Source organism: Dichotomopilus funicola (genome assembly GCF_033296635.1).
Source record: "Dichotomopilus funicola strain CBS 141.50 unplaced genomic scaffold C8A04scaffold_77, whole genome shotgun sequence".
Lineage (NCBI taxonomy): Eukaryota > Fungi > Ascomycota > Sordariomycetes > Sordariales > Chaetomiaceae > Dichotomopilus > Dichotomopilus funicola.
This window is the reverse complement of record NW_026944098.1, coordinates 83,388-108,092: the sequence shown is the minus strand read 5'-3', so window position 1 is coordinate 108,092 and position 24,705 is coordinate 83,388. Positions and strand designations below refer to the sequence as shown.

Genomic DNA, 24,705 nt, shown 5'->3' with positions numbered 1-24,705 from the left:
TCGAGCACAAGCCACATAAAAAAGGATCCGTGTGTCGATTTCCTGTGTTGTGTTTGGCCCACGGAGTTTCCGGTCGATCATCGAGGTGGCTCGTGGTTGTTCACCGGAACCACTGGGGCGCTGGACGCTACGTCACATCCCCAAATCGCTAACACGACTGGCTTGACTGGGTAGAAAACGATCCCTGGGCGGCCTGTGAAAACGCGTTGGAGCGTTGGACGTTGTGCGACTTCGTTGGCATCGTGGCATGTGGTTGGACACCTTTAACACCGCCCCCAGGATTCCAGCGGGCTCGTCCAGTCACACGGCGCAATGTCGACCCGTCCATCCCGCGCACCGTCCGGGATTGGTTATTTTTAAGTTTTTGACAAGCTTGCAAGGCTGGGGCACTCCGGAATACGAGGCGCGCCAAGCCATGCGGCATCATTCCTTCCCGTACCCGGCACCGGGACTCTGGGATCCTTTTTATGGTGTTGTTCGTGAGTGCATGTGTCGAAATCCGTATAAATGATGGGGTGGTCGAGATGAGAACGAGAAGAATATCTTGACTTATCCAGACAACTGCAACTTGACCACACCTATTCATATCATTCAATCAATCTCACCATCTCAACCATTCCTTGAGCGTATCAAGCCCAACATCCATAACAACAACCACCATGAAGTCCTTCACCTCTGCCGTTCTCCTCCTTGCCGGCCTTGCCGCCGCCAGCCCGGTGCAGAAGCAGAGCCCCTACGAGGTCACCCAGTTTACCGCCAGCAAGACGCACAACAGCGGTTACTGCACGTAAGCTTTCCCATGCACACATCATCCCGAGTCTCATAATTGGGAGTAGTACTCAGTTAATCATGCCACTACTTGATTGCTAACAAGCCTGCTTTGCCTAGATTCTCCTTCGACGTCTCGACCCACGGCATCGCAGAGCCCGCCCACTGCACTGCCTCAGCGGACGCCGGCTTCTCAGGCGCGACCTACCTCGCGATGATCTACGAGGGTCTCGGCAAGTGTGACAACGCCGACGTCACCTGGACGTTCTACCAGCCCTCCGCCGTCGAGACCGCCCCGCCCAAGGATGCCACCCTGAACGTGACCATTAACGGCGTCCGCGGCATCTACACCATCCCGGGCAGCGACATCACGGCCAGCTTGAACGACCCGCAGAACCCGTTCGACAACGATGTCTCGTACACGGGGCCCAAGGCTTTCAGCATCACTAAGTTTGTGAAGGTTGAGGAACAGGAGTAAAGCCGGGTTTTATCTAGTGTTACGGTCTTAGGTTGGAGTTGCATATGATTAGAGTATTAGACTAGAGACTGGTTGTCTTCTTTTTGGGGGGTAGTTTGAGGCACTAGCCCAAGGGTTTAGGCAGGCCTAATAGGGATACAAATATACCCACGTACTTCACCTTTTTCATGTTGAGAAAGTATAATGATACTGCCCGTTGCGCCACATTATCTTCGACTTAGCTGTGCCGGCTGGTTTCTTTGTCGTGTTGTTAACTCGGTTGACAGCCGTCACTTTTAAGCCACGTTGCAGCATGGGCAATCGATGACAGAGTGTTTCCGACGGTGCCTGAGACGGCTTTGAATTGGGCAAGGGAAAACGGGAGGCGTTGTTGAAAAAAGGAAATAGAGAGGAGAGAGGGAGAATCCAAAACCACGCCACCATCGGCGTCTAATAACTAAGAGACGAGCCCCATCGTTCATCATTAATGAAAAAGAAAAGTCAAAAAGCTCACTGCCCACCTGATCCCTTCCAGGGAGGGGGAGTGGAACAGCTACGAAAACCCGGTGGTTTTGCTTCGGGCGCCCCAGACAGGAATCAAACCTGCGAGGGCGGGGGTGGAGGGCACATCGGGTGTGCCCACGCCCCTCCAACTGCACTATTCGGTAGTTTGGGGTGGTACTTGGGGGGGCGTTGGAAGGGACTGCGAAAACCTTGTTGATAAAGGGGTGGCGGTTTGGGACGGAAGGAGGGAGCAGCGATGACCTCGAGTCACGGGATTACGCCGGCACAAGGGCTGTTTTGTGTCTGCGATGACCTGGACCGGGGGAATCATGATGTGCTGCTCCGTCAAAATCTCTTCGAGACTACTGTCCCTGATGCTTCCATTCGTTTGGGCTTCGGTCTCCTCCTCTTGTGCTCTCCAGCTCATACGCTGTTCAGTTTGCGGCTCGTTTTATCCTCCTTTCGTTCGGCTAACGAACAGCCTCGAGCTAGCTGCCCGGCTGAGGTTCGAGGGGTATGTGAACCTCGCTTCTGTTGTGCGCTGAGCAGCAGGATTAAGGAGCGGAGGAGAAACGCGCTCAGGAGAGGAGAGGGATGATGTGCGTGGTGCAGATCCGCGCGCGGTGAACTGATGAAAGCTACGTTGTCTATGTGGGTATCCGTCATTATATTGTTTTCGTAGCGCATACGATACATATCTTCTTCGCCAGAGTGTCCTCTTTGTAGTGGATCGCGACCGCCGCCTTTCAATAGCCATAGTGACAAGCCATGAAACCCAAGTCCCAAACATGCTAAACGCCATATCCCGGCCGAAGTACACTCATCAGAAAACTGTCATGTATGTTTTATTTCCATCATCACACTCAGAGAAGCGCAGCGCCAAGCACAACCATAGCCGCGGTCACGGCCAGGCTACCCAGAGGCAAGCTCCCGCTGGGGATGTATAGCGCGGACGCGGCGCCGGTCGATGTCGATTGCGAGGGCGAAGGGGAGGTCGTCGTGCCGGACCCGCCGTCGAGCAAGGCAGTCAGGCTAGCGTCGTTGACGAAGCTGCCGGTGACTTGGGTCCCGTTCGTGCAGCTCTTGGGGGCGTCCGCGGAGCCGGAGACAAAGTTGACGGCGGCACACTGTGAGCGAAAATTACTCGGTTAGCACAGGAGGTTCCTGCGCGAAAGGAAGAGGTTGGGGAAGCCGTAGCTTTAGAGAAGACCATACCTGGAACAGGAACCCATCGGGCGCAGCACAAGCGATGCTAATAAACCCCTTCTTGCCCGCCCACTCCTTGGGAGCCGTCACGACGGGCTCACAGAAATCGCCGCGAAAGCTTTGTTGCACAATCGGGAAGAGCTGTGTCCACTTGCCCTCGGCCTTGGAGTCGAGGGTAGCGCGGACCAGGAAATTGGCCTGAGGATGGCCTAGCTGCCAGTGGACCGAGTCGCCGCCGACGTGGAAGTCAGTCAGGTCGTTCTTGCTCAGGTCGGGAACGCCACCACCGCAGGGCGCGTTAGGTTCGAGCTCCTCATTCATGTTGTCCCCCTCGAGCGGTTTCGGCGTGTCCAGGCTGAAATGGGCGTTGACGGAGGAAAAGAGGAAGAGGCCGGCGGCCAGGAGCGAGCGGAGCGGAGCCATGGCAGATGTTTAGGGATGGTGAGGTTTTGTTTGGTGGTAAGGACGGGACAACGACGGCGGAGGAATTGGAGTCGGGGAGAGATGCACGGTCTGTGAAACTTGCTGATGGAGGACAGGAACGCGAAGGGGATGGGAGGGGGATCAACGGCTTTTGAATGGGGCGCGACGTCTTAAGTTGGAGCAGAGGGGGCGGCAAGGTTGCTGGGGTTCGGTGACATCTGTATCAGTTGTTCCTGAGAGCTGTCAGCGCGGTGAGCTCAGTCCGTGACAGGCGCCCCTGGTCGATTGACCTCGGTCTGATCAATTGAGCCAGAGCTCCAACCGTCAAGGTCGAGCCGTTGTCCGGCATGGCCCTTGTGGATCCCGGGTTGCCCATCCAGCCCCTCCGTCGCACCGCTCCATTGATTTGGGAAGCTGGAACCGGTTTCGCAACTGGGTACGGACTAGTTGGGTCAATTCAATACTCCGATTGATGACAATCCTGCGGCGGACCTGCATCTCAGGCGACGGGCTCAGGCGAGCTCATCATGGAGGCTGGGGCTGCAACCTTGACGCGTGGGAAGCTGCTCCCAAGCTCTTAGGGTTTGGGTCGAGACGAGGTTACAAAGTTGTGTCCGGATACCCGTCCACTAGCGGTTCCTTTGTGAGCCATGGAGCATGGATGCTTGCCCCGCATCTGCAACCACCACGCCAAGCTCCGGCACTCGCGTGGGTTCTCCCCACTGCGGAGAGAGTTCAATTTTCTTGCATCACTTCCACGACGCTATAGCGACAAACCCGCCCGAAAACAGAGTAAATCATTTAAACACCGCAGTGAAACCCGAAGCAGAGCTCCAAATATACTCGACGGACTTCATCGACAACGGAAGTTTTGGGTTTTGTGATACAAGATCGAACTGAGAGTGGGGCGCGGGGGGCAAGCCACACACGGGCAGGCTCGAGCAGGCTAACCGTATCAGGCATCGTTCCTGACCTTCCGAGCGAGTTTGAGCAAATTGTTCTCCCGTGCCGTTGGATTTTTGGAGCCTGCTTCGACTTGCCCACCACTCACAAACGCATGCTCGTCTCCAACATGCTCAAAACGCTCCCAAACCAGCTCAGGAGGAAGGCACGGCTGCCCAGCAAAAATTGGAACTCCCCATCCCACGTTCTGTTTCCGAACTTTCTTGCTGGTCGTGTGCCCCCTCTGTTAGCCCGATGAGTGATTCCAGTGTGCTCCCCTCACAAATCCCGCGTGGCAACTGTAACATGAGTGGGGTTTTCTGAGCGGGTCGTGAGCGCAATATGAGTTTCTGCAAGTTATGTCGTGCTCATGTCTGGGCGGATGATGCGTAGCTGATTAACAGGGTTTCACTCATTCATTCACTACCGACCTCTGGGACGTTGATGAACATCGACCGAACATACTGCCTAACGCCTTCTTGCTTCGCCCGCTATCCGGAGCTTCCGAGCTCTTAGCTCGTCGAATTGTTGCCCACGATTCCCATCGGCATTGAGGACTGAGACCATCCAACTCCTAGGATAAATACGGCGCGAGACAGCGGACGAGAGCCGGGCCTAACACGTCCCTGCATTTCGGGATATTCGCGGCGGTAGACGGCCCCCAACGCGTCCGGAGCGCTGAGGCCAGTACCCTGATACGACGCCGCGTCGTGTGAGCCGTTATCGACACCACACGAGGCTTGCCGCTACCCCATTTCAAGCGTTCTCCCAGTTGGAGGATGATTGGGTGCGGAGTAATATAGCAGCCTGGTTGCCAATTATCCGCAGACGAGCAGAACTTTCCGAGCGCCCTAATCACTAACTCACTCTTCACATCAACACCCACGTGGTAAGGCTGCGAGCGCAGCCCTACGAGCCGGCAGGATGGACGGCATGGATATGGGGTCGAGTATGTTCTCCGGGGTGAACATGGACCTGGCGCGCCGGTACTGGTATACCGTCGCCGGATTCGTGGGAGCGCTTGTGATCATTCGGGGAGTCAACTTCTTCAAGGCGCAACAACGGTGGGTTGATGATGATCTCTTTCATTAGTGATATTTCTGGAGCCGTTTACTGATTGCTTGAACGCAGGCTACGGACAAAGGCCGCTCGCTCAGTCGAGTACCCAACAAAACCTAGCAACTGGTTCCTGGAACTATGGGCCACCCTCACCGCCGTTGCCCGAGAGGTCAGCTCGTCGCAGCTGCACATTCCGTTCCGCGGCTTCTCGTGGCTTTCACCGCCGCCACTCGGCCGGGTTATTGCCCTGCTGGTCTACTGGATCGTCATCATCTACATGATGGCCAAGGATGTCGTTGTCAATGACGTTTTCTATTGGGAGCGCATCGGCTACCGCAACGCCTGGGTCACCGTCAGCCAAGTGCCATTGCTTTACTTGCTGGCCTCCAAGTGCAGCATCATTGGCTTCCTGGTCGGTACGAGCCACGAGCGGCTCAACTGGCTCCATCGATGGGTCGGCCGCACTATGTTCATCAGCGCCACTGTGCATGGCTGGCACTTTTACACCGACTGGGCACGCACCGACTATGTCGAGTACGAGCTGAAGATGATGCCAACCGTCAAGTACGGCTTCGGCGCCTGGGCGGTCTTGCTGTGGACACTCCTCTCCGGGCTCGCCCCGCTCCGGCGCATGGCTTATGAGATCTTTGTACTGCAACATCTCCTCAGCGCCATCTTCTTCCTGTGGCTTATTTCGGTCCACGTCCCGGCGACCGCTCGGTACAACGTCTGGTTCGCCGTCGCGGCGTTCAGCTTCGACCGCGCCTGCCGCCTTGCCTTGCTCCTGTGGCAAAATATCAAGGTGTTCCCCGACAAGAGCAAGTGCCGTGGCGGGCAGCGCATCGGACACCAGGCGCAGCTCAAAGCCGTCGGTGATTCCATCACCGTCATCACGATTAAGGACGTCCACTTCAAGTGGCGACCGGGACAGCATCTCTACCTCTGGGTGCCTCGTGTTGGCCTGGCCGAGGCGCACCCGTACACCATCGCATGTGCGCACCAGCTCGCCGGCACATGCATTTGTAACAGCATCCAGCTTGTGGTCCGAAAGCACAACGGCTTCTCGCGTCGCCTACATGAGTTTGCATCGCGGACCGATAAGAGCGAACATCGAACCGTGTTTGTATCGGGGCCGTACGGAGCGCCGCCGCGATGGGATATTTATGAGACGATCGTGCTGATCTCTGCATCGACCGGCGCCTCGTTTACACTACCGATTTTGGAGGGGTTGTTGCAGGAAAAGAGCACCAACTGTGTGAAAAGGGTGGATTTCTTGTTGGCAGCACGGCAAGGGGATGAAATTGGGTTTTATGTTTCGCGTCTGCACGAACTAATTGAGCGTGCGAGCGAGGCTGGGATTGAGCTGAACGTGCACGTTGCTGTGACGCAGGGGCTGTCACCGCATTCGTCCCGGGATGGAGATAGTGGCGGAAACGGAAATGTCGAAACCGCGTCGGCCTCTTCGTCGGGAATTAGCCAGGTGGATGAGAAGGGACAGCAGCCATCGGGACCACAGCAACAAACATCCCCACAACCACGGCTTAGCCCCCTTCAGAAACGAACAACGACCACCAGCCACACCAGCACCGACTCGCACGTCTTCCACTCGTCAGTCCGTCCCGACATCGAGGCATTCATTCGCGGGCCCGTTGAGGCGACGGGTGGGGAGACTAGCGTGGTGGTTTGCGGAGGCCCTTCGCTGGTTGCGCGGGTGCGGAATTCCGTGACCGGTTTGTCGAACGAAAGGGCGGTGCATAAGGGAACGGGGGCACAAGGGATACATTTATTTGCGGAGGAGTATAGTTTTTAGTTTAGCGTTGCAGCATGGTCCTTTTATTTACACTAGTTGGATACCAATTTATGCGCTTGATTTGTTTCGGGACAGCCCGTTTTGATGTGTTGCTTTTGTCAGGGGGTCTTGAATAGCGGTCGATAGCCCTGGGAACCCTAACCCTCGTCGTCAACAGCTCGAGCTGGAAAGGTGAGCCTCACCTTTCTTACCCCTCTCTCACCTCGGTGAGGCCCTGCCAAGCTGCATCTCAGCCCCCCTCTGATTGGCTTCGGGACTTCAAGTGGCCCTGAAAGTTTTTGGACCAACTGCTACCAACCGTCCTGTGCCGCGCTTCTATTTGAGTCACCTAACAGGCCTTGAAGGAAGAGTCACCGAATCGCATTGTGGCCGAATAAAAGGTTGGATTTGCGAGGGTTGGTTTCTCATGAAGCTGTACCCGGCCGTCCGATTCTCTTTGTCCTCTTCTCCTGGGGCTGCTCTTTTTTTGTCTAGATCCCAGAGCGGTGCATTCACCTTGTGCAGGACTCGAACTCCGTTTTCGCGTCGTCTCGCAGCACTTCCCCACCCCGCGCAGTGCCCCTCCATTTTCGGTTTTGCCTTTTCCCACCAACATCAACAGCAACACCACTACCACCAAGATTGCCGGTATCACCAACGGCAACGCCACTGCCGGCCAGTTGAACAAAAGCCCACCAATTTTCAACCCTCGATATCTCGAACCCCTCCTATCCGTGCAATCTCGACGACGAAAACGAGGCAATCTGCCCCCCTCCACCCCACCATGGAGCAGCTCGCGCAGAAAGTCGGCGGCTTGAGCCTCGACGCCCTCGCCGAGAAGTATCCCAACTGCTTCCCGGATCTGAACCCGTTCGATTTCTACCGCGCCCATTTGTCCAATGTTCTGGCCGATATCACGGGAGTCGAACCCAAGATCATCTTTGGGGCGCTCTCGTGGACATCAAGTCTCGATAAGGGAGACTTGATCTTGGCTGCACCGGCGCTGCGCGTCAAGGGGAAGAAGCCGGATGAATTGGCGAAGGAATGGGCTGAGAAGGTGGGGGTTCACTCGGATTTGCCTTTTTTTGCTCTTGTCACCGAGGGCATTGGCTTGGGTTGAGTTGGCTGTTACTAACTGATGGGTTTTGCAGTTCCCGGAAAACGACCCGCTCTTCCAGAAGCCGACTGTGGTCAACTACTTTATGCCCTTCTACCTCAAGCCCGCCCCCGCCGTCGAAACCGTTATTCCCCTTATCCAAAAACAGGGGGCCGAGTTTGGCAACAACAAGTCCCTGGGCCTCAAAGACCCCAAGGACCCCAGCCAAGGAAAGAAGCGCATCATCGTTGAGTTCAGCTCACCCAACATCGCCAAGCCGTTCCACGCCGGTCATCTGCGCAGTACCATCATCGGTGGCTTTCTATCGAATTTATACCAAGGCGCGGGATGGGACGTGGTGCGAATCAACTACCTCGGCGACTGGGGTAAGCAGTACGGCCTGTTGGCGTTGGCATTCGAGAGATACGGCGATGAGGCGGCGCTCGAAGCGGACCCGATCAACCACCTGTTCCAGCTGTACGTGCGTATCAATAGCGACATGACGGCAGAGAAGGAGAATATCGAGAAGCGGAAGCAGGACGGCGAGGATGTGACAGAGCTCGAGGCCAACAGCCTGGACGAGCAGGCCCGTCGCTACTTCAGGTTGATGACGGACCGAGATCCGGCGGCGCTGGCGCAGTGGCAGCGCTTCCGCAACCTCAGCATCACCCGGTACCAGGAAACGTATGCGCGCCTTAACATCCACTTTGACGAGTACAGCGGCGAGAGTCAGGTACCAGAAGAGAGGATGGCAGAGATTGGACAGGAGATGCAGGACAAGGGTATCAGCAAGGAGGACAAGGGCGCCATGATTGTCGACTTCCAGGAGCTGGTGCCGGGCAAGGAAGGCAAACGGCTGGAGAAGCCGATTGTCAAGAAGCGCGACGGCACAGCGTTGTACTTGACGCGTGACATCAGCGAGCTGCTGGGCCGCCACGAGAAGTACAAGTTCGACCGCATGATCTACGTCGTGGCGTCGGCACAGGACCTGCATCTCAAGCAGTTGTTCAAGATCATCGAGCTTCTGGGCCACAAGGAGATTGCGGACAAGTGCCAACACATCAACTTTGGACTGGTGCTGGGCATGAGCACCCGCCGAGGCACGGTCAAGTTTCTGGATGACATTCTGCGGGATGTGGCCGATAAGATGCACGAGACGATGAAGAAGAATGAGAATAAGTATAACCAGGTGGATAACCCAGAGGCGACGGCGGATACGTTGGGAATCAGCAGTGTCATGGTTCAGGATATGACGGGCAAGAGGTAGGTTGTGTCCTCATTACGGGTTCAATTCTCCCAACAAAAAAAAAAGAGAGGGGGCCAAAACTCCTTTACTAACAAACCACCCCCCAGGATTAACAACTACAACTTCAACATGGACGCCATGACATCTTTCGAGGGTGACACCGGCCCGTACCTGCAATACGCGCACGCGCGCGTGTCGTCGATCCGCCGCCGTGCCAACCTGACCGACGATGAGCTCGTATCGGCCGACCTCTCGCTGCTGACGGAGCCGCACGCGATCAACATTGTCCGGCTCCTCGCGCTCTGGCCGGACATGGTGCAGAACACGCTGCGCACGCTGGAGCCGACGACGGTACTGACGTACCTGTTCAAGATGACACATGCGTTGAGCAGCAGCTACGACCAGTTGCAGGTGGTCGGGAGCGAGCGGGAGTTGATGAAGGCGCGCATGGCGCTGTATGATGCGGCGCACACGGTGCTTGGTAATGGGATGCGGTTGCTAGGTCTGAGCCCTGTGGAGAGGTTAGTCTTTTTTATCTTTTCCTTCCTTTTTTTCTCGCTCTCTCTCGCTCCCTTCCTTTTTCTAGTTGTTTTTTTGAGCTTCTATTTTATTTCTCTTCGCCCCCCCCCGTCTCTTTTTTCTTTCTCCTCCCACTTTCCTTCCTCTTGCTCGTCATGGATGACGGAATGCTAATGACGTCGTGTCCACAGGATGTAAAATGATGAAATGTGTTGTTAAATTGTCTGGGCTAAAATAAAACAAAGCTGTCTTCGAGAGGAGACCATGGGGTTCTCCGACAAGACAAAGCAATTGATCGGCACCTGCCGCGGATTATACTCCGTTCCCTTCATTTTATCTTCCTTTTGAACTTTCACTGTCTCTCACGGTTGGCGTAACCACCCATGACAGAGCGCCTTGATCGCACGGACGCCTTGCAAATCCATTGCTGCTCGTTCACTTATCTACTGACCAACCGCAGGATATGGCAACCCTCCTTCGTTTCCGAACAACCGAAACAATTGGATGTGGGAGGTCCCAAAGGTGATATTGAGACTGCGATCGAGAGCTGGAGTAAAGCGGCTCTCCGGCATGTGATGACCTCGGACACCTTCTATAGCCGTATATATCGGTTCTTCGTTGTCGCGAAGGCACGACTCCGCGAAGATGAGTTGTGTCCGCGACCGAGCAAAGGGGTGTTGGTGCCTGGGCCGTCTGGACTGTTGCGGGTGAGTAGCCACGTAGCCTTTGCTCATCGTTCTATCCGCTGGCTCCGGCTTATGCACCGGTTTCCATATTTTATTTGTGCATCAACTCTCTTTGTCTAACCTCCTTACTTTCCTACCCGGCTATCGACGGAAACTCGGCTCCAGGCTGTCGTAGAGGAGGGAAGACGAGCACGCAATCGCCATTCTCGAGGCCAGACCTCAATTGTCCGACTATAATCCACCGTCTCCTCCACTTCCCCTCTTCTGTCTCGCTCTCACAGACTCACCACAGACAGTTCCCCTCTTTCTCGGTCTCTCACTTCCCAACGCTAGGGAGCTCGCTGGCCGAGAAGCGTGACGGTGTTCAGTCAACTGACGAAGTAGATTCGGGTGTGGGCGAGGCATACCGGCCTCTTAATGTTCCCGAGCCAGGAGCCGAGAATGGAGAAAAGAACGCGGAGAGTCTATGCCACGCCGTCGATACTGTTACCGAATTTTATACCTGTTCTCATAGAACTACAAACACCGCAGGACCGCTTTGGTAACCTATCAACCCCGCTTGAGGGGGGCGATGATGCCAGGTTGTCTGTTATTTGGGTAATCTGTGGTGCATACGCCCTCTATACAGGGGGTACAGAAAGAGGCCAATCCCTGCCACGCAATTCCGCGCAGAGGCAGAACGACGCAGGACACGATACACAGCCCCCTTTTGGTGGTTTGTTCTTTCGTACAGCACTGATAATAAATCTTGTTAGCCTGATCCCGACCATCTCCCTGCCCACGCCACAGAGCGGAGATGGCCATCTCTTCATACCTTGGTTTACTGGCTGCCGTCTCTCTTGTTGTCTACTGGGTGACATCGTGGGGAAGAAGAGGGCGGCGGCCGCCGGGGGCACGGCCTTTGCCGGGCCCATGGGGTGAGTCATAAGGTTGTTGACTTGGTGTTTACTCGATTGTTTACTTAGCCTTGTACTTGTAACCCAACCCCTGTTTACATCACGAACCATACCCTACCATCACCGCTTAGCGATGTGATACCACACGCAGACACTAACAGACACCAACCAAACAGGCCTCCCATACATCGGAAGGGTGCACGACATCCCCTCCAAAGCGTCGTGGGTCAAGTTCTACGAATGGAGCAAGGAGTACGGACCGATCTACCAGACGCGCATCTTCGGTACAACCCACGTGTGGATCTCGATGGAAAGCGTGGCCCAGGAGCTCCTGGCGAAGCGTTCAACTATCTATTCCGACCGGCCAATGATCCCGAACCTCCCGGACAATCGAACTAGTGGGGAGTACCTGGCGCTGCTGGGGCACACGGGTGAGTGGTCTTGCCCCTTATGAGCCTTATCTTAATATCTCGTGTAGGTCGGTATGTATTGATGGAAATAAACAGATACTTGGAAACACCAACGCAAACTGTGCAACGGCCTGATGCACGCCAGCAACCTAGCCTCCTTACATTCATACCCAACTGTCGAACGCGATCGCTTCCTCTACCTGCTCTGCCTCGACCCGGCCAATTACATCGAATGGATTGAGCAGTTCACAGGACGAACCATCTCCTGGCTGTGCTGGGGCACGGCAAGCCCAGCCCAGGTCCTCCGGCACACGACCTTTGGCCTTCTCGAGACAATCAGCCCGGCGGGCTCGTTGCCGAACATGGTTACTTTCTTGAGACACGTTCCCTGGTGGATGAGCCCGTGGAAGAAAAAGGAACAGGCTCGGCATCAACTCGAGGGAAGACTCTTCCGCGCTAATGTTGACCATGTCACTGGGGGAATGAACCTGGATCATGGCCATGATAACAAGGACAGGAACGCAAAGGGTAACGGAGCTGACAATCCAGGAAAAGGCGAACCAGCAGCACTCTCGGAAAACCCTCACCCTGCTGAACCCAGTTTCATCCGCACCTTCTTCGAAACCAAATCCTCCCCCGACGAGCGCGTCCGCGCCCGCTGGGGCGAACCAGACCAAGCCTCTCACGTAGTCGGACTGATGGCCATCGCGGGTGCGTTGACCATCGGCAGCCCCATCCAGAGCTACATCCTAGCCATGTGTCATTTCCAGGAGTGGCAGTGCAAGCTTCAGAAGGAAATCGATGAGGTGTTGGGAGGCAGGTGTCCACAGTGGGAGGACCGGGCGGAGTTGCCGTTGTTGAGGGCCGTGGTGAAGGAGGTGATTCGGTGGAGGCCGCCTGTGCCGACTGGTAAGAGTTTCTGGTTGACTTTTGTCTTTTGGCCTGGGTGGGGGCTGACGTAGATAGGGATTCCGCATGCGAGTGAACGAGATGATGTGTATGAGGGGTATCATATCCCCGCTGGCGCTACGATACACGCCCTGGAGTGGTAAGCCTTTTTATCATTCCCCCCTTTTTTCTGTGTTTATTTTTATTTACCAAAAATCCAGGGGCATCACCCGCGACGAGAGCAAGTACCCAGAAGCCGAAACCTTCAACCCTTACCGCTGGCTCGACCCGTCTTCCCCTGTCTACCGCGAACCCCTGACTGAATACCCCAAACTCTCCGGCTTCTCCCAATTCGGCTTCGGCCGCCGCACCTGCCAAGGCATCCCCATCGTGGAGCAAGACCTCTTTCTAACCATGGGCGGCATGGCCTGGGCCTTCAACATCGGGTGCAAAAAAGATCCGGTCACAGGCGAGGATATCCCCGTCCACTGGGACGATTACACCCCGCTGTTGATCGCCAAGCCCACGCCGTTTGACTTCCAGGCTGTACCGCGGTCGAGGGCCAAAGTGGATGCCATGCGGGAGATGTACCGAGACGCGATGCGGGAGTTGGAGGGGAAGAAGGGCGGGGACATGGATGTGGGTGCGTTTTATAAGGATTTGGGTGAGCGGGTGTATGCGGATGATGTGTTGGGGGAGAAGGTGACGAGTCAAGGGGATGCGCATGTGGCTGTGGCGAAGGAAAAGGAAGATGGTGAGAAGAAGAAGAAGCGTGAAGAGAAGGTAAACCCACCGCCCCTCCCACCCCGTCCTAAGAAACCCCAGAGCAGCGGTATCAACATCAACGCCGATCTTGACAGGCTAGACACGGGAACCGTAACCTGTCCGACGCCGAATCTCACGTTTAGCGGGCCCACCACGCCTGTCTCCGAAGATGGACCGGGAACACCGCCTAGTGGGGGAGAGGGAGGTGAAGGAGAGAAGAAATATGGACAGTTGGTGTACAACACTCTGGGGCGGGCGGCTGCGTCGGTGGATGCTGTGCAGAGGGTGGGTGGTCGAGGTCAAGGTCTGGAGCAGAGGCAGGAGCATGGTCTGGGTCAGGGTCAGGGTCCACGGTTCGTTCAGGAGTCGCGGGAGGCAACCGAAGATCTGGCGATTGAGACAGTCAGTAGTCAGCGGATTGCGTGGTCGTGGTCGTTTGGGTTTGGGTTGGGGTTTCTCTGGGGGAGTGGACAGGCTAGGTCGGAGGGCAGAGAGACGCAGAGAGAAGTGGAGAGTCGTAGACTGATGGAGATGGAGTAAGGTGGGTGTTTGGTCGTCGTTTGCTTTGGAAGTATAGCTACACACTACACTCGCTTAAAATCGGGATTAGCTAGATTGAGAAAAGGTAAGTGTCTGGTATGACAAGGAAAGGGGAAAAGGGGGGCAGAGTCTAGCCGAAAGAGGCAAGTTGTTTACTTTTGGCGTCCGGCCAATCACAACAGGCTAGGGGGTATTCGACTTGGGAAACCAACTGGGGGAAACACTCACTGGATGTTTCTGTTGCAGGATTGAGATTCATGGTTGATATCTGACCAATCCATTCGCTCAATAACTAAAAGGCTGTTACAGCGTTGTGGTCGCGAGACCATCTACGTCGGCCACCTCACGCTCCTTACTTCTCATGCCCTCTGCATCTACCGTTGATTCTATTGTAAGATTCGACTATGGGCTGCGTGAACTAATTAACTACAGAGACAATGAATTAATGCTCCTCTATATCCTCGTCCCGCCCCGGGTACATAATCTCGCCAACGACAACCGCCCGCACATGATGCACCAACACAAACAAATACACCCCCAACACCAACAGCGACATCCCCGTAGCAAACCACAACACCCCCTCACTCCGATACGCCGTCCCCAACGAGATGGTCGCTAGTGTAAACCCCGTATTCGGAAACACGGCCGCCCACCAACCCAAATGAAAAAACCTCGGCGGCCGCCGAACAACCGCCAACAACGCAATCCCAAACCACCACAAACTCAACGCCCACAGAAACCCAGCCCCCACCACGCCCACCGTCTCAACCATCGCCGCATCCCCAACCCCATCCAAATCGTGATCCACCTCCTCCGGTAAACCCTTCGCCAGCCCAATAAACGCCAACGCCGTAAACGCCGGTGGGCCGACACACATAAACAACCCCGGCGTATGTTCCCGATCGGGTAACCCACTCTGCATCAACCTCCCCACCATATGCGCATACATCATAAACGCCACGGCGACGCCCAAACCCTGACATGTCCACCCCGCCGAAACGATCCGCACCCCGGAATCAACGGGTTGCGTGTCGGCGATTACGGCCGCGATTGTCCCTGACAACATGATGGGGAAGATGGGCAGGATCCAGGTGGGCATCATGGTGTGGAGGGCGAATTTGTGTGTGGAGGAGAAGATTAGGGAGTATTGGCCTATGGCGACGGCTGTGGATAAAACCACGTAGATCCAGAAGGCGGCTTGGATGGTGTTTAGCAGGGGGCGGGTGGATTTTAGGGCGGATTCCGGGTCGGATGGTACGCCGTAGCGCTGGGTGCAGGTGATGATGGTTGCCAACGACAAAAAGAAGGTCGGGAAGAAGAACCCCTCGCGCGGGTGGGTCATGGAGGTGAGGAAGGTGCCGCGGTAGAGACAGAAGCGGGTGATTAGGGCTGCTGTGACGAGGAGAAACAGAAGGATGTTGAGGAGGAAGATGGCCAGTCCGATTTGGTGCAGGCCTGGGAAGGTGTGTGGTTGGGCGCGGATGAGCAGGGCTAGGCCGCCTGTGGACATGGTCAGGGTGTACCAGGCCCAGGTGAAGTGGCGGAGGCGAGTGCGGAGAGATAGCTTCTGGGGGGTGTCGTTGTTGGTTGTATTGGTATCATCGTCGTCTTTGGTATTGTTGTGAGGGGAGTTGTGAGGTGGAGAGTTGTGATGATGAGATTCGTCGGGCAATATGTCCGGGGGTTCGCCAATGACCCTTCGGCCATGCCGGATAGAGTGCCATAGCTGCAGTCGCAGAGACGGAATCGTGTGGATCGGGAGGCTCTTCTCGAGGTCGTCCAGGTGGTCGGCACGAGAGGACTCGGTCGACGGCCGGGCTGAGTAGGTTGGCATGTCCCGCCCTGACGGGGGATCTATTGGGAGGAAGCCATGAGGAGACTGTGGCCTGTGTTGGGTGTCTTGGATGGGGGTTGAGTTGGGGGGGTCTGAAGAGCTCCGAGGCATTATTCGACCGATTTGGTATGTACAACTGACGAGACTAAAGATGTGAGAATCGTAGAGTGGGTGACTGAGATGAGCGAGATAGCCTAGGCCGATATTTAAAAATCAGCTCGACAATCGCCTCTTGTTTCTTAACTCGACTTGGCGTTTCAACAAACAGCTGTGGCAAAACAGACGAGCGAAACAACTCTGACCATGGCGGGCAACTATCTATTACATCTACGCCAAGCCCCGTCCGATGTTTAAATACTGTAGTTAATGACTCGCTACTCACCCCGCTCGCGAGAGACTTTTGACCATTAGACGCTGGCCAAGACCTGGAATTAACATCGCCATCCCGTACGTCCCATGTGACGAGACACGACGGACGTGGCCACGGCTGCCAAGTGGCAATGGCGGCGAGGTGAATTGGAGCAATTTACACGATGGAAAGCACGTGCTCAATAGACGACCTGCCACCGTCTTGTTGTCGGAAACAAGTGGAGGAGCGAGCGGGTTGATCACAAGGTGGATAGTCTTGGCCTCGCTCATCAGCGATAAGCTAACCGAGCAAGCCTCAGATGACCTTAACGATCCGCCTTGATAATACACGTGCGGTCCTGGCGCCATCTCGCTTTTCGCTGTTATGCCTGCTCCTTTTATTTGCATTCCGTGATTTCCTCTTCCCACAGCCCTCCTTGGCTGTTCGTAGATCCGTAGATCCATCCCGTGATACCATGATGCCTGATCGTTGTGAGAATCCGCAAGGTACGTGCCCTCTCCACACTGACTCGTTCGTTACGTATGTTGAGAACAACAGACACAGACGGTGGATATGCGGAGAATTCGACTGAATCTCAGAGTTTTCGAGCCGGACGAGTTCCTTCAAACTGCCAGCCACCGTGCACGTGTCCCGTGCGGGTATTTTACGACTGTTGTCTTCATCCCAGGCTGTCTAATTAGTTGTTAAGCCTCCGGTAGAAAGTGTTACGCTCGAGGTGGTGTGTTGGTAAGATCGTACAAGAAGGCTGTCCGTTCTCTCTGCTGGCTGATCAAGCTGGTATAGTGATGTGCAAATACAGCGAGCTACTCTCAAGCTGCACCATGCCTAAACGCATAATTACATACCTTCGCCTGCATAATAGTTAGCTGTAACTGCGTTCAGCTTCCTTCGCAAAAAAGTAATGGAAAGAAAAAAAGATGAAAATTGCAAGGTAAACCTGCAATTGTGAACAGACTTGTGGCTGTCCAACCCGGGACAAAACACCCATAAAAGCCTGAGGACGAGGGTACTAACGTATGTATGTACCAAACAATGTAAACGGACTTGACCCAATCTGTTGAATGTAACTTACCCATGTTTTGTCTTGTGCCACTACATTTTATTACAATTTACCATCATTTTAGCTACGTGCCGAATTGCGATTTACACGAGTTAAAGGCGTCCGTCTCAGAATTCTCAACCCAATTCAGTTCCCATCAAACACACAACAGCACATCACAGATGAAGACTCATTATTCACTATCAATAGCTCACTTAACTTAGCCCTAACTCCCAGATATGTCTTGTCCCGTGCTGTCCTGTCCATGCATACCCCCATGCCCTGCCCAACGCCAACCTTTCAACCTGACTCAGCGCACGAGACAAGCCAACAAGCAATGGCAGCAAAACAAACCGGATAAGGAGAGACTGCCAAAAAGGGAAAACAAGACACACACCGCTGAGATAAAATAAAATAAAGTAAAGAAACATCAGTTCTCAATAAAATTATCCCCATCCTCGATCCCGTCTACGTACACCCAGGGTTATAACCTCCTTACCCCCTAATCCTCCCCCCAAAATTATGCAACCTCTCCCCAATCAAATACGCCTCATCCCTTATCCTCACCCTCCACCCCCTCCACACGCCCACCCCTTTCCACACAAACCACCCCAAGTTCACCACCCCGGCCACAATCGGGTAACTCAACCTATACACCGTCGTGCTTGACACAGCCACGACGGCCTTGCCTATGTCTTCTAACCCTTCCACATCTAACCCGTCCACCAACCCTTCTAATACTTCGCCCATCCCTTCGACCCCTTCCAACCCGTCACCTGCCATAACGATATGCTCCGCAGAAGGCGCCCACCGTCTCACCAAAGCCGCAGCCAAACCCAACGGCACAGTAACAGCCACAATCCATGCAACCAAAGCAGGCAATACAAAGCAGCGCGTGAGGATACGCACATCTGGGTCAAGCCACCCACGACGGAGGACAGCGCGAGCGGCGTTGGAGAGACGTGAGCCGCGGAAGCAGGTGTTGATGAAGCGGGTGGCGAGTTTGAGGTAGAGGAGGCCGATGGTCCAGGACTGGACGAGGCGGATGGTGTGTGGGGGGGATGGGTAGTGGGTTGGTTGGAGTTCTGCGAGGGGGGTTGCTGTTGTTGTGGCGTTGAAGATGTTGGCCGGGTTGAGCGTGGTGTTGTTCGTGGAGCTGAAAGCAGTTGTGTTGGTGTTAGAGACGACGAGTGGGAAAGTCCCCATGCCGTACATGATCTCATTGAGCGGAATGAGCAAGTACAGCTCCAACAACGACGCCGTCATCAACGGCGCGACCACCAACACAAAAGCATAGGTATAAACCACCTTCAAGACCCGCTCCGTCGCCCTCTTTAGCCCCCCCAACACCCCACTATCCCTGACCACACCCCCGACGCGCACCACCGCCCAGTGCTTCACACTCGCATAGATGCTTCTCGCATGGAAAAGCGCGTACACCGCCGACCCCAGGACATGTACGCCTAGACTAAAAGCATACACATCATTGGTGCGAATATGTGCAGGGATCAGCTGGCGCAGCATCCAGCGGCCAAAGACGAGCGGGACAATAGTGAAAGTGACGCCCGTGATGGCAGCAAAGATCCAGATGTACAGGATGAAGGCAAAGACGCGCAGGCGGAAGTGTGGTGGCACGTAGACGATCTGGTAGTGCTTGGTCGAGTAGATGTCGGAAGGGCGTGTGCCTCGCGAGGGGCCGTCCAATTCGTTGGCATCGATGCGTCGGTTGTTCTCGTCGACGGGCAAAAACACACCCGTGCCCTTGGGGATCTTGACCTGGTCGGACGCCGGGGTGCGCACAAACCGGCCATTCTCGATCAACTCGCCGGTCCGCACGAGTTTGGCTTTGCCAGCATTGTGGTCGACCAGCCGGCCGTTTTGGATGGATATGGGCTTCGCGATACCGGCCTCGAAAATCCCCCGCCAGGAACGGGCCACGACCCGCCCCGACTCGCGGTCAATCTCCAGGAAACAGCGGCGCCAAAAGGGCAGTGCCCGATCAGGGGAGTCCTCGGCCAGAACCAATACCCCTTCCTCGTCCATGCGGCGCTCGCCAAAGAGAAACCAGGTGATGCGCAGGGCACGCGCACAACGGCGGAACCACCAGGTGTTCATGGCATGCAGGGCGTGGCTAGGCTGGAAGACGCGCACAGCAAAAGGCATGACGAAGTTGTAAAACAACAGGTCGAGAGGAAACTCGAGCACGGGTTCGTTGGATGCGTAGTGAATCGGCAACACGCCGCGGATGCACACCCATAAACCCCAGACCACGCCGCCGAGGCACACGATGACCAACGCGCCGTACACGAAAGCCGAGAACAGGATCTTACGCAGCTGGGTGGTGACGTTGCGCTCTAGCACGTCACGGACCGGGTGAAACTCCGGGTCGTCCGGATCGCGGATGAAGTAGAGCACGCCCTTGCGCATGATCTTGCGGCACATTGATACAAATAGGGCGAAGTGGAACATGTAGGCGGTGCCGAGGAACCAGTGCACGAAGATGGACGTCAGCGGGTAGCGCAGGGTGAATCGCAGGCGCGACGAGAAGGTAGCAGCCTCGAACAGCGGCAGCAGGGCAATGTCCAGCAGCAGGCCGCAGTACAGTGGGAACACGAGCATCTCGATGCTGATGATGAGGATCACCTTGAGCACGCCGCTCGCTTGGGTGAGCACGTCGACGAGCGACGCTTCCCACTCTTGCGCGCCGGACGATGACGAGAACGGCAGGCCGTGCCGGAGATACAGCGCGGCCGCCGAGGCGAACGAGGCATAGCCGGCCAGCACAGCCCAGAACCGGTCCATGCCGTTCCAGTGCGCGAGGTCAGGGTCGATGGCCTTGGTGATGTTGTCCCCGCTCGGGATCTGCAAACTGAGATTCCATGAGCTGGGATTCCACGAGTTGGGGTTCGCCGCAAATTCCTTGACAACCCCCCAAGCTTCACCCGCAACAGCATAGACCTCGGCCCCTTTTCTCGCATAATCACCCCCCAGTAAATATCCCACGCCGTGGCCCACGCCAGCCACGGCCTGCCCAACACTCGCCTTGAGCGAGAACAGCGCCTCGTGGCTGACCGCCGAGAAATTGCGCACCTCAGCCGCCGAGAACAGCGGTAGATCCGACACAAAGCTGCTCCCGATCCGACCTGCCGCGCCCTTCGCAATCGCCCACGACACCCGCACCCCGTCGCCGGCATGTTTCGCCACAAACGACACCCGTAACACCTGGCCCAGAATCACGCGAACAAACTCGCACGCTGCCGTGGCGACCGCCCCCAAAGCCAGCAACACCAAGTCCTGCACCATGGTCCAGAAGCCAAACACCATGCGCGCGATGCGGTACGGATTGGCCAGCACCCAGATCGTACCGCGGCCGATATTGTACGGCACAAACACCCCCAAGCAGATCGTCATGGACACCAGGAACGCGCAGAAGATGGCGTTCTGGAACAGGCCCGAGATCGGCCCGCGCATACCTAGCAGCTCTAGGATACCCTCGAGGTCTTCGGCATCCTCCATCGCTTCCGCGTCGAGCCCGGCCGCGGCCATGTCGGCGGCATCTCCGTCTTGTGCTGCGGCCGCTGCTGCCGCTGCTACTGCTGCTGCGGCGCCAGCGGCGGCGTCGTCGCCTGCGTTGTTATTGGGTGGTGGTGGTGGCCCGTTGTTGCCGTGGACGTCGTCGTCGGGGTCATCTTCGGCAAAGTCGCCCACAACGTTGACGGGTGCGAGATCGGCTTCTTCGAGGTTCTCGACATCGCGCCACATGAAGTCGGCGATCCGGCCTGCGAAACCAGGACGTCGAGGTGCTGCTGGTACAAGTGCAGGTCTTAGTGTAGGCGCTGCCGCTGCTCCTGCTGCTGCTGGTGTTGTTGGTGTTGGTACGGCGGCTAATGGTTCTCCTTCAGCAGGTGGTGGCTGTGGTACTGCTTCTGGTAGCACTGGGATAGCTGCTTCTGGCTGTGGCGCTTGTGGTAAAGGCGGCAAAGGCGTCCTGGGGATGCCCATATATCCCCTGTTTGCACCCCGCGGTGGTGTCGGCGGTCGGATCGTGTGTGTTACGGGTTCCGGGACATCTTCTGACGGGTCCCACGCTGGGAAAGCCCGTTCTGGTTCGACCGGCCGGTCCGCACCGAGAAACATTGGCGGTTGAGAACCCGATGCGCCAGATGACGGAGCAGCAGGTGGTAGCTCGGCAAACGACCAGTTGTTGTTAGCTAGCGGGTTGATCGTGTTGTTGATCGGGGGCCCGTCCGTGTGTGCCCTTGGCCGCAGCGGGTTCGCGATCCGGCCGCCTAGAATCCCGCGGGTCTCATCCTCCTTAAGGTCCCTGTCCCTGTCCGCGTCCCTGTGTCCGTCCTCATTCCCAGTCCCGTTGCCATTAGCGTCCCGGAACGACCACTGAGCAGGCGCACCAAACAAGCTGCTATTCTCCCCATTTCCAACCCCTTGACCTTGACCAACCGAGTCAGACGGTCCAGTAGTCTGCTCGGCCTCGCGCTGTCGGGCCATCATCGACCGGGTTAGGCGCAACCAATAGTCCAGCCTCATCTCCAGTCCCCGCTCCTGCGCAAGCATCATAATCCTCTCTGCATCTCCACCCGCTTCGCGGTAAATAGCCAGATACTCGTGTACCGTCGCCCGGTCAAAGTCCTGCACCTGGCCCTCACTTTCGGGCAAAACGGCAGGGCGGAAGTTGGATCCAGGCGGGAAAGCTCTCACAGGCTGTGATCCCGAACCTGAGCCTGACGAAGGCTCGCCCATGAAGTTGGGGATGTGGTCCGGGAATGGCGAAGGCCCGTCCCCATCGATCGTCTCGCTGGCCGAGTCATCGAACCGGTGATGCGCCGCGAGCCCCAGGGGGAAATCCCCGAAATGGTGCTCATGCGCTTCTAGCTCATCTTCTTCCACTTCCTCATGCTGGCCATGGCCATTCTCCTCGTCATCCTCATCCTCACCATCTTCTTCTTCGTCCTCATCGTCTTCGTCATCCTCTTCATCCTCCTCCACCTCTTCATCCAGCCCAATATCCCCATGTCCCGGCTCCACGGCATCCGCCTGCGGCTGATTCCCTGCTGCCGCAAAGGCCGCCCGCATGTTAATCTCCGGCTGCTGCTGCACCACGTAGTCCCGCACAAGTATGATGAGGATAAAGCACACAATGACCAGCAGCGTGATGATTTGCCCTTCGAGGATGTCTGTGATAATCCGGTTGATTGTCTGGCTGGAGGTGAGGTTCCGTATGAAGTTGACCCCACTCAGCAACGTATCGCGCTCCGGCTCGGGGAGTCGCGTTGACGTATTATTCACGTTGTAATGAGCGTAGCTCCCAGTGAACACCGTATCCGAACTTGACAACCCCCCGCTGCCAAACAGCAGCCGCAAGAAGGTCGAGTAGATCGGGTCGCTCGACGTCAAGTTGATCCCGTAGAGGGTCCGGACCAACTTGGCGGACTCGGGCGGCAAACTGTTTAGAAGGCCACCAATACCCACCGGCGTCGTCGTCGGGGCAAGCAGCGGGCTGGCAGGGCATACCGCACCCGCCCCAAAGGGGAGCAGGGCATCCGCGAGCCCATCCCAGCCTAACCCATTATCCCCGACCGATGACGGCCAGCCACCGCCAAAAAACCCTGACCGCCCGCCCAACAACCCTTCGTCACTGATCCAAAACAAACACGACCACACCGATCGCATCATATACGGCAGCCACCCCAGCCACACACTAATTACCAGCACCGCCCGCAGCCACACCAGCAAGTTCCGAAATATGTACTTTGTCGTATGCCTGAGAAACACATACGCCGGTAGCGCCTTGGGCATGTTGGGGTCGTACAGCTTGGTGAAGCGAAACGGCGTCTTGCACAGCTCGCAGTGTTTCTTTTGCGAGTGGGACAACCACTCCATCAGGCAGTCCTGGTGCACATACTTGATGCTGCCGCTGCATTTGCAGGGGTAGAAGAGCGGTTCCTCGCGGGACCCTTCGGCGCGGCAGATGCGGCAGGTGTCTGGGTCGGAGTAGGATGTGGATGTGGGTTTGGGGGTGTGCGGGGTGTTGAACGGGGTGTTCTTGTTGCTGCTGGTGCCACCGCCATTGTTGCCGTTGTAGGCTGTAGACTCGGAGGAGTCGGCCGATCCGCGGCGTCGTCGTGTGTTGGGGAAGCGGATGGGGTTCGGGTCGGCATCGGCGTCGAGGACAGGGCCTGGTTCGGGATGGGGAGCTGGGAAGGGCTCCGGGGGTAGACCTTCGTCCATGGCCGCCGCCATGGACGGGTCGGGCGGCTGGTTGAAGGGCACGCCGTTCGACGTCATGGCGAGAGTGGGCTCGTTCCCATCAGGGGGTGGGGGGTTGAAGACGGGAGTGTTGAGGCTTGTTTTTGTGTTTCGTGGTCAAATACGCGGCGTATTCGGAGTCGGCGGTGATTTGGTACTGGCTCGTCGATGGTGGTGCAGAAAACCCGATGAGCAGGCGATGAAAGTGTATGATAACGTTAGTGCGTTTGTCGAGATGTGGGATTCGATGTCAATGTTGATCAGCTTTGGGAGGTTCCTGGCTCCTTCCTGGCTCTTTGCTGTTGCGCTTCTCTTTTCGTACGTGCTGTGTATTATTGTACAGTCGGTGGGAAATTCGGGTGCTCGAGGTCGTCGGTTGGGCAAAAGTGAGACTTTCTGGCCTCGGGATGGTTGCGAGATGCCCGTTTGATGATGGGTGTTTCAATGGATGGCGAATCGAAAAAAGGGCTTGGCCGGCGATTGACGGACGAACATGGTTGGGAGGTGCCAAGACCAATTAAATTCGCGGACGCGCTGGGATGTGGGTCGCGCACGTGCCACAATCTTCTGCTTTGCTGTCACTGTAACATGACTACACGGCGTTTGCCTTCTGTATCTTTTGGGACACCTCCGAGCTTGCTTCCTGTGTACAATTTACAAGATTCAATGTTTGACTATCTCTAGGTGGGAAACAAAACTGGCCATACAGTGCTGGGTTACTTGTTCCTTCCGGGGCAAGCAATTCTTTGAAGACTTTGGTTTTTATCACATGTCGGCGGTTTAATTTCTCGTTGACGATACCGAGTCCACTGGATGACCACCTCCCGTCTTGCTTGAGGCGTAGCTGGCCCGACAACACGATGGATAAAGCTTCGGTCCGGGACTTCACACTTTTCTTCCGTAGAGGATCTGGTATGAAACATGGGATTTTCCTCCCGTGGCAAGTGATAAAGTTATGGCGAAGTAGTCTCGCTATGGCCAAAAAACCCGGCACACTCAAACAG

General features: G+C 56.2%; 6 protein-coding genes across 6 annotated transcripts; 3 read left to right on the top strand and 3 right to left on the bottom strand.

The window, feature by feature from the left end:
• Positions 1-659: 659 nt before the first annotated feature.
• C8A04DRAFT_31990 (uncharacterized protein) lies at positions 660-1,246 on the top strand (the record flags this gene model as incomplete). The annotated part of the gene is made up of 2 exons (XM_062781939.1): positions 660-787; positions 889-1,246. 2 exons carry the CDS (start codon positions 660-662, stop codon positions 1,244-1,246), a joined length of 486 nt encoding a protein of 161 aa, XP_062633866.1.
• A 1,346-nt stretch (positions 1,247-2,592) lies between these two features.
• Positions 2,593-3,358, bottom strand: C8A04DRAFT_14914 (uncharacterized protein; the record flags this gene model as incomplete). The annotated part of the gene is made up of 2 exons (XM_062778287.1): positions 2,593-2,856; positions 2,945-3,358. 2 exons carry the CDS (start codon positions 3,356-3,358, stop codon positions 2,593-2,595), a joined length of 678 nt encoding a protein of 225 aa, XP_062633865.1.
• Positions 3,359-5,224: 1,866 nt separating this feature from the next.
• On the top strand, positions 5,225-7,169 carry C8A04DRAFT_31988 (FAD-binding domain-containing protein; the record flags this gene model as incomplete). The annotated part of the gene is made up of 2 exons (XM_062781938.1): positions 5,225-5,364; positions 5,432-7,169. 2 exons carry the CDS (start codon positions 5,225-5,227, stop codon positions 7,167-7,169), a joined length of 1,878 nt encoding a protein of 625 aa, XP_062633864.1.
• Positions 7,170-7,932: 763 nt separating this feature from the next.
• Positions 7,933-14,194, top strand: C8A04DRAFT_39863 (uncharacterized protein; the record flags this gene model as incomplete). The annotated part of the gene is made up of 8 exons (XM_062784744.1): positions 7,933-8,205; positions 8,300-9,507; positions 9,598-9,971; positions 11,768-12,022; positions 12,155-12,910; positions 12,968-13,049; positions 13,111-13,553; positions 13,605-14,194. The coding sequence occupies 8 exons, from the start codon at positions 7,933-7,935 to the stop codon at positions 14,192-14,194; spliced, it is 3,981 nt and encodes a 1,326-aa protein (XP_062633863.1).
• Positions 14,195-14,636: 442 nt separating this feature from the next.
• On the bottom strand, positions 14,637-16,139 carry C8A04DRAFT_14898 (putative malic acid transport protein; the record flags this gene model as incomplete). Its single annotated transcript, XM_062778280.1, has 1 exon — positions 14,637-16,139. The coding sequence occupies one exon, from the start codon at positions 16,137-16,139 to the stop codon at positions 14,637-14,639; it is 1,503 nt and encodes a 500-aa protein (XP_062633862.1).
• Positions 16,140-17,932: 1,793 nt separating this feature from the next.
• C8A04DRAFT_14923 (uncharacterized protein) lies at positions 17,933-23,740 on the bottom strand (the record flags this gene model as incomplete). The annotated part of the gene is made up of 5 exons (XM_062778290.1): positions 17,933-18,126; positions 18,214-21,330; positions 21,457-22,312; positions 22,442-23,504; positions 23,547-23,740. 5 exons carry the CDS (start codon positions 23,738-23,740, stop codon positions 17,933-17,935), a joined length of 5,424 nt encoding a protein of 1,807 aa, XP_062633861.1.
• Positions 23,741-24,705: the final 965 nt, after the last annotated feature.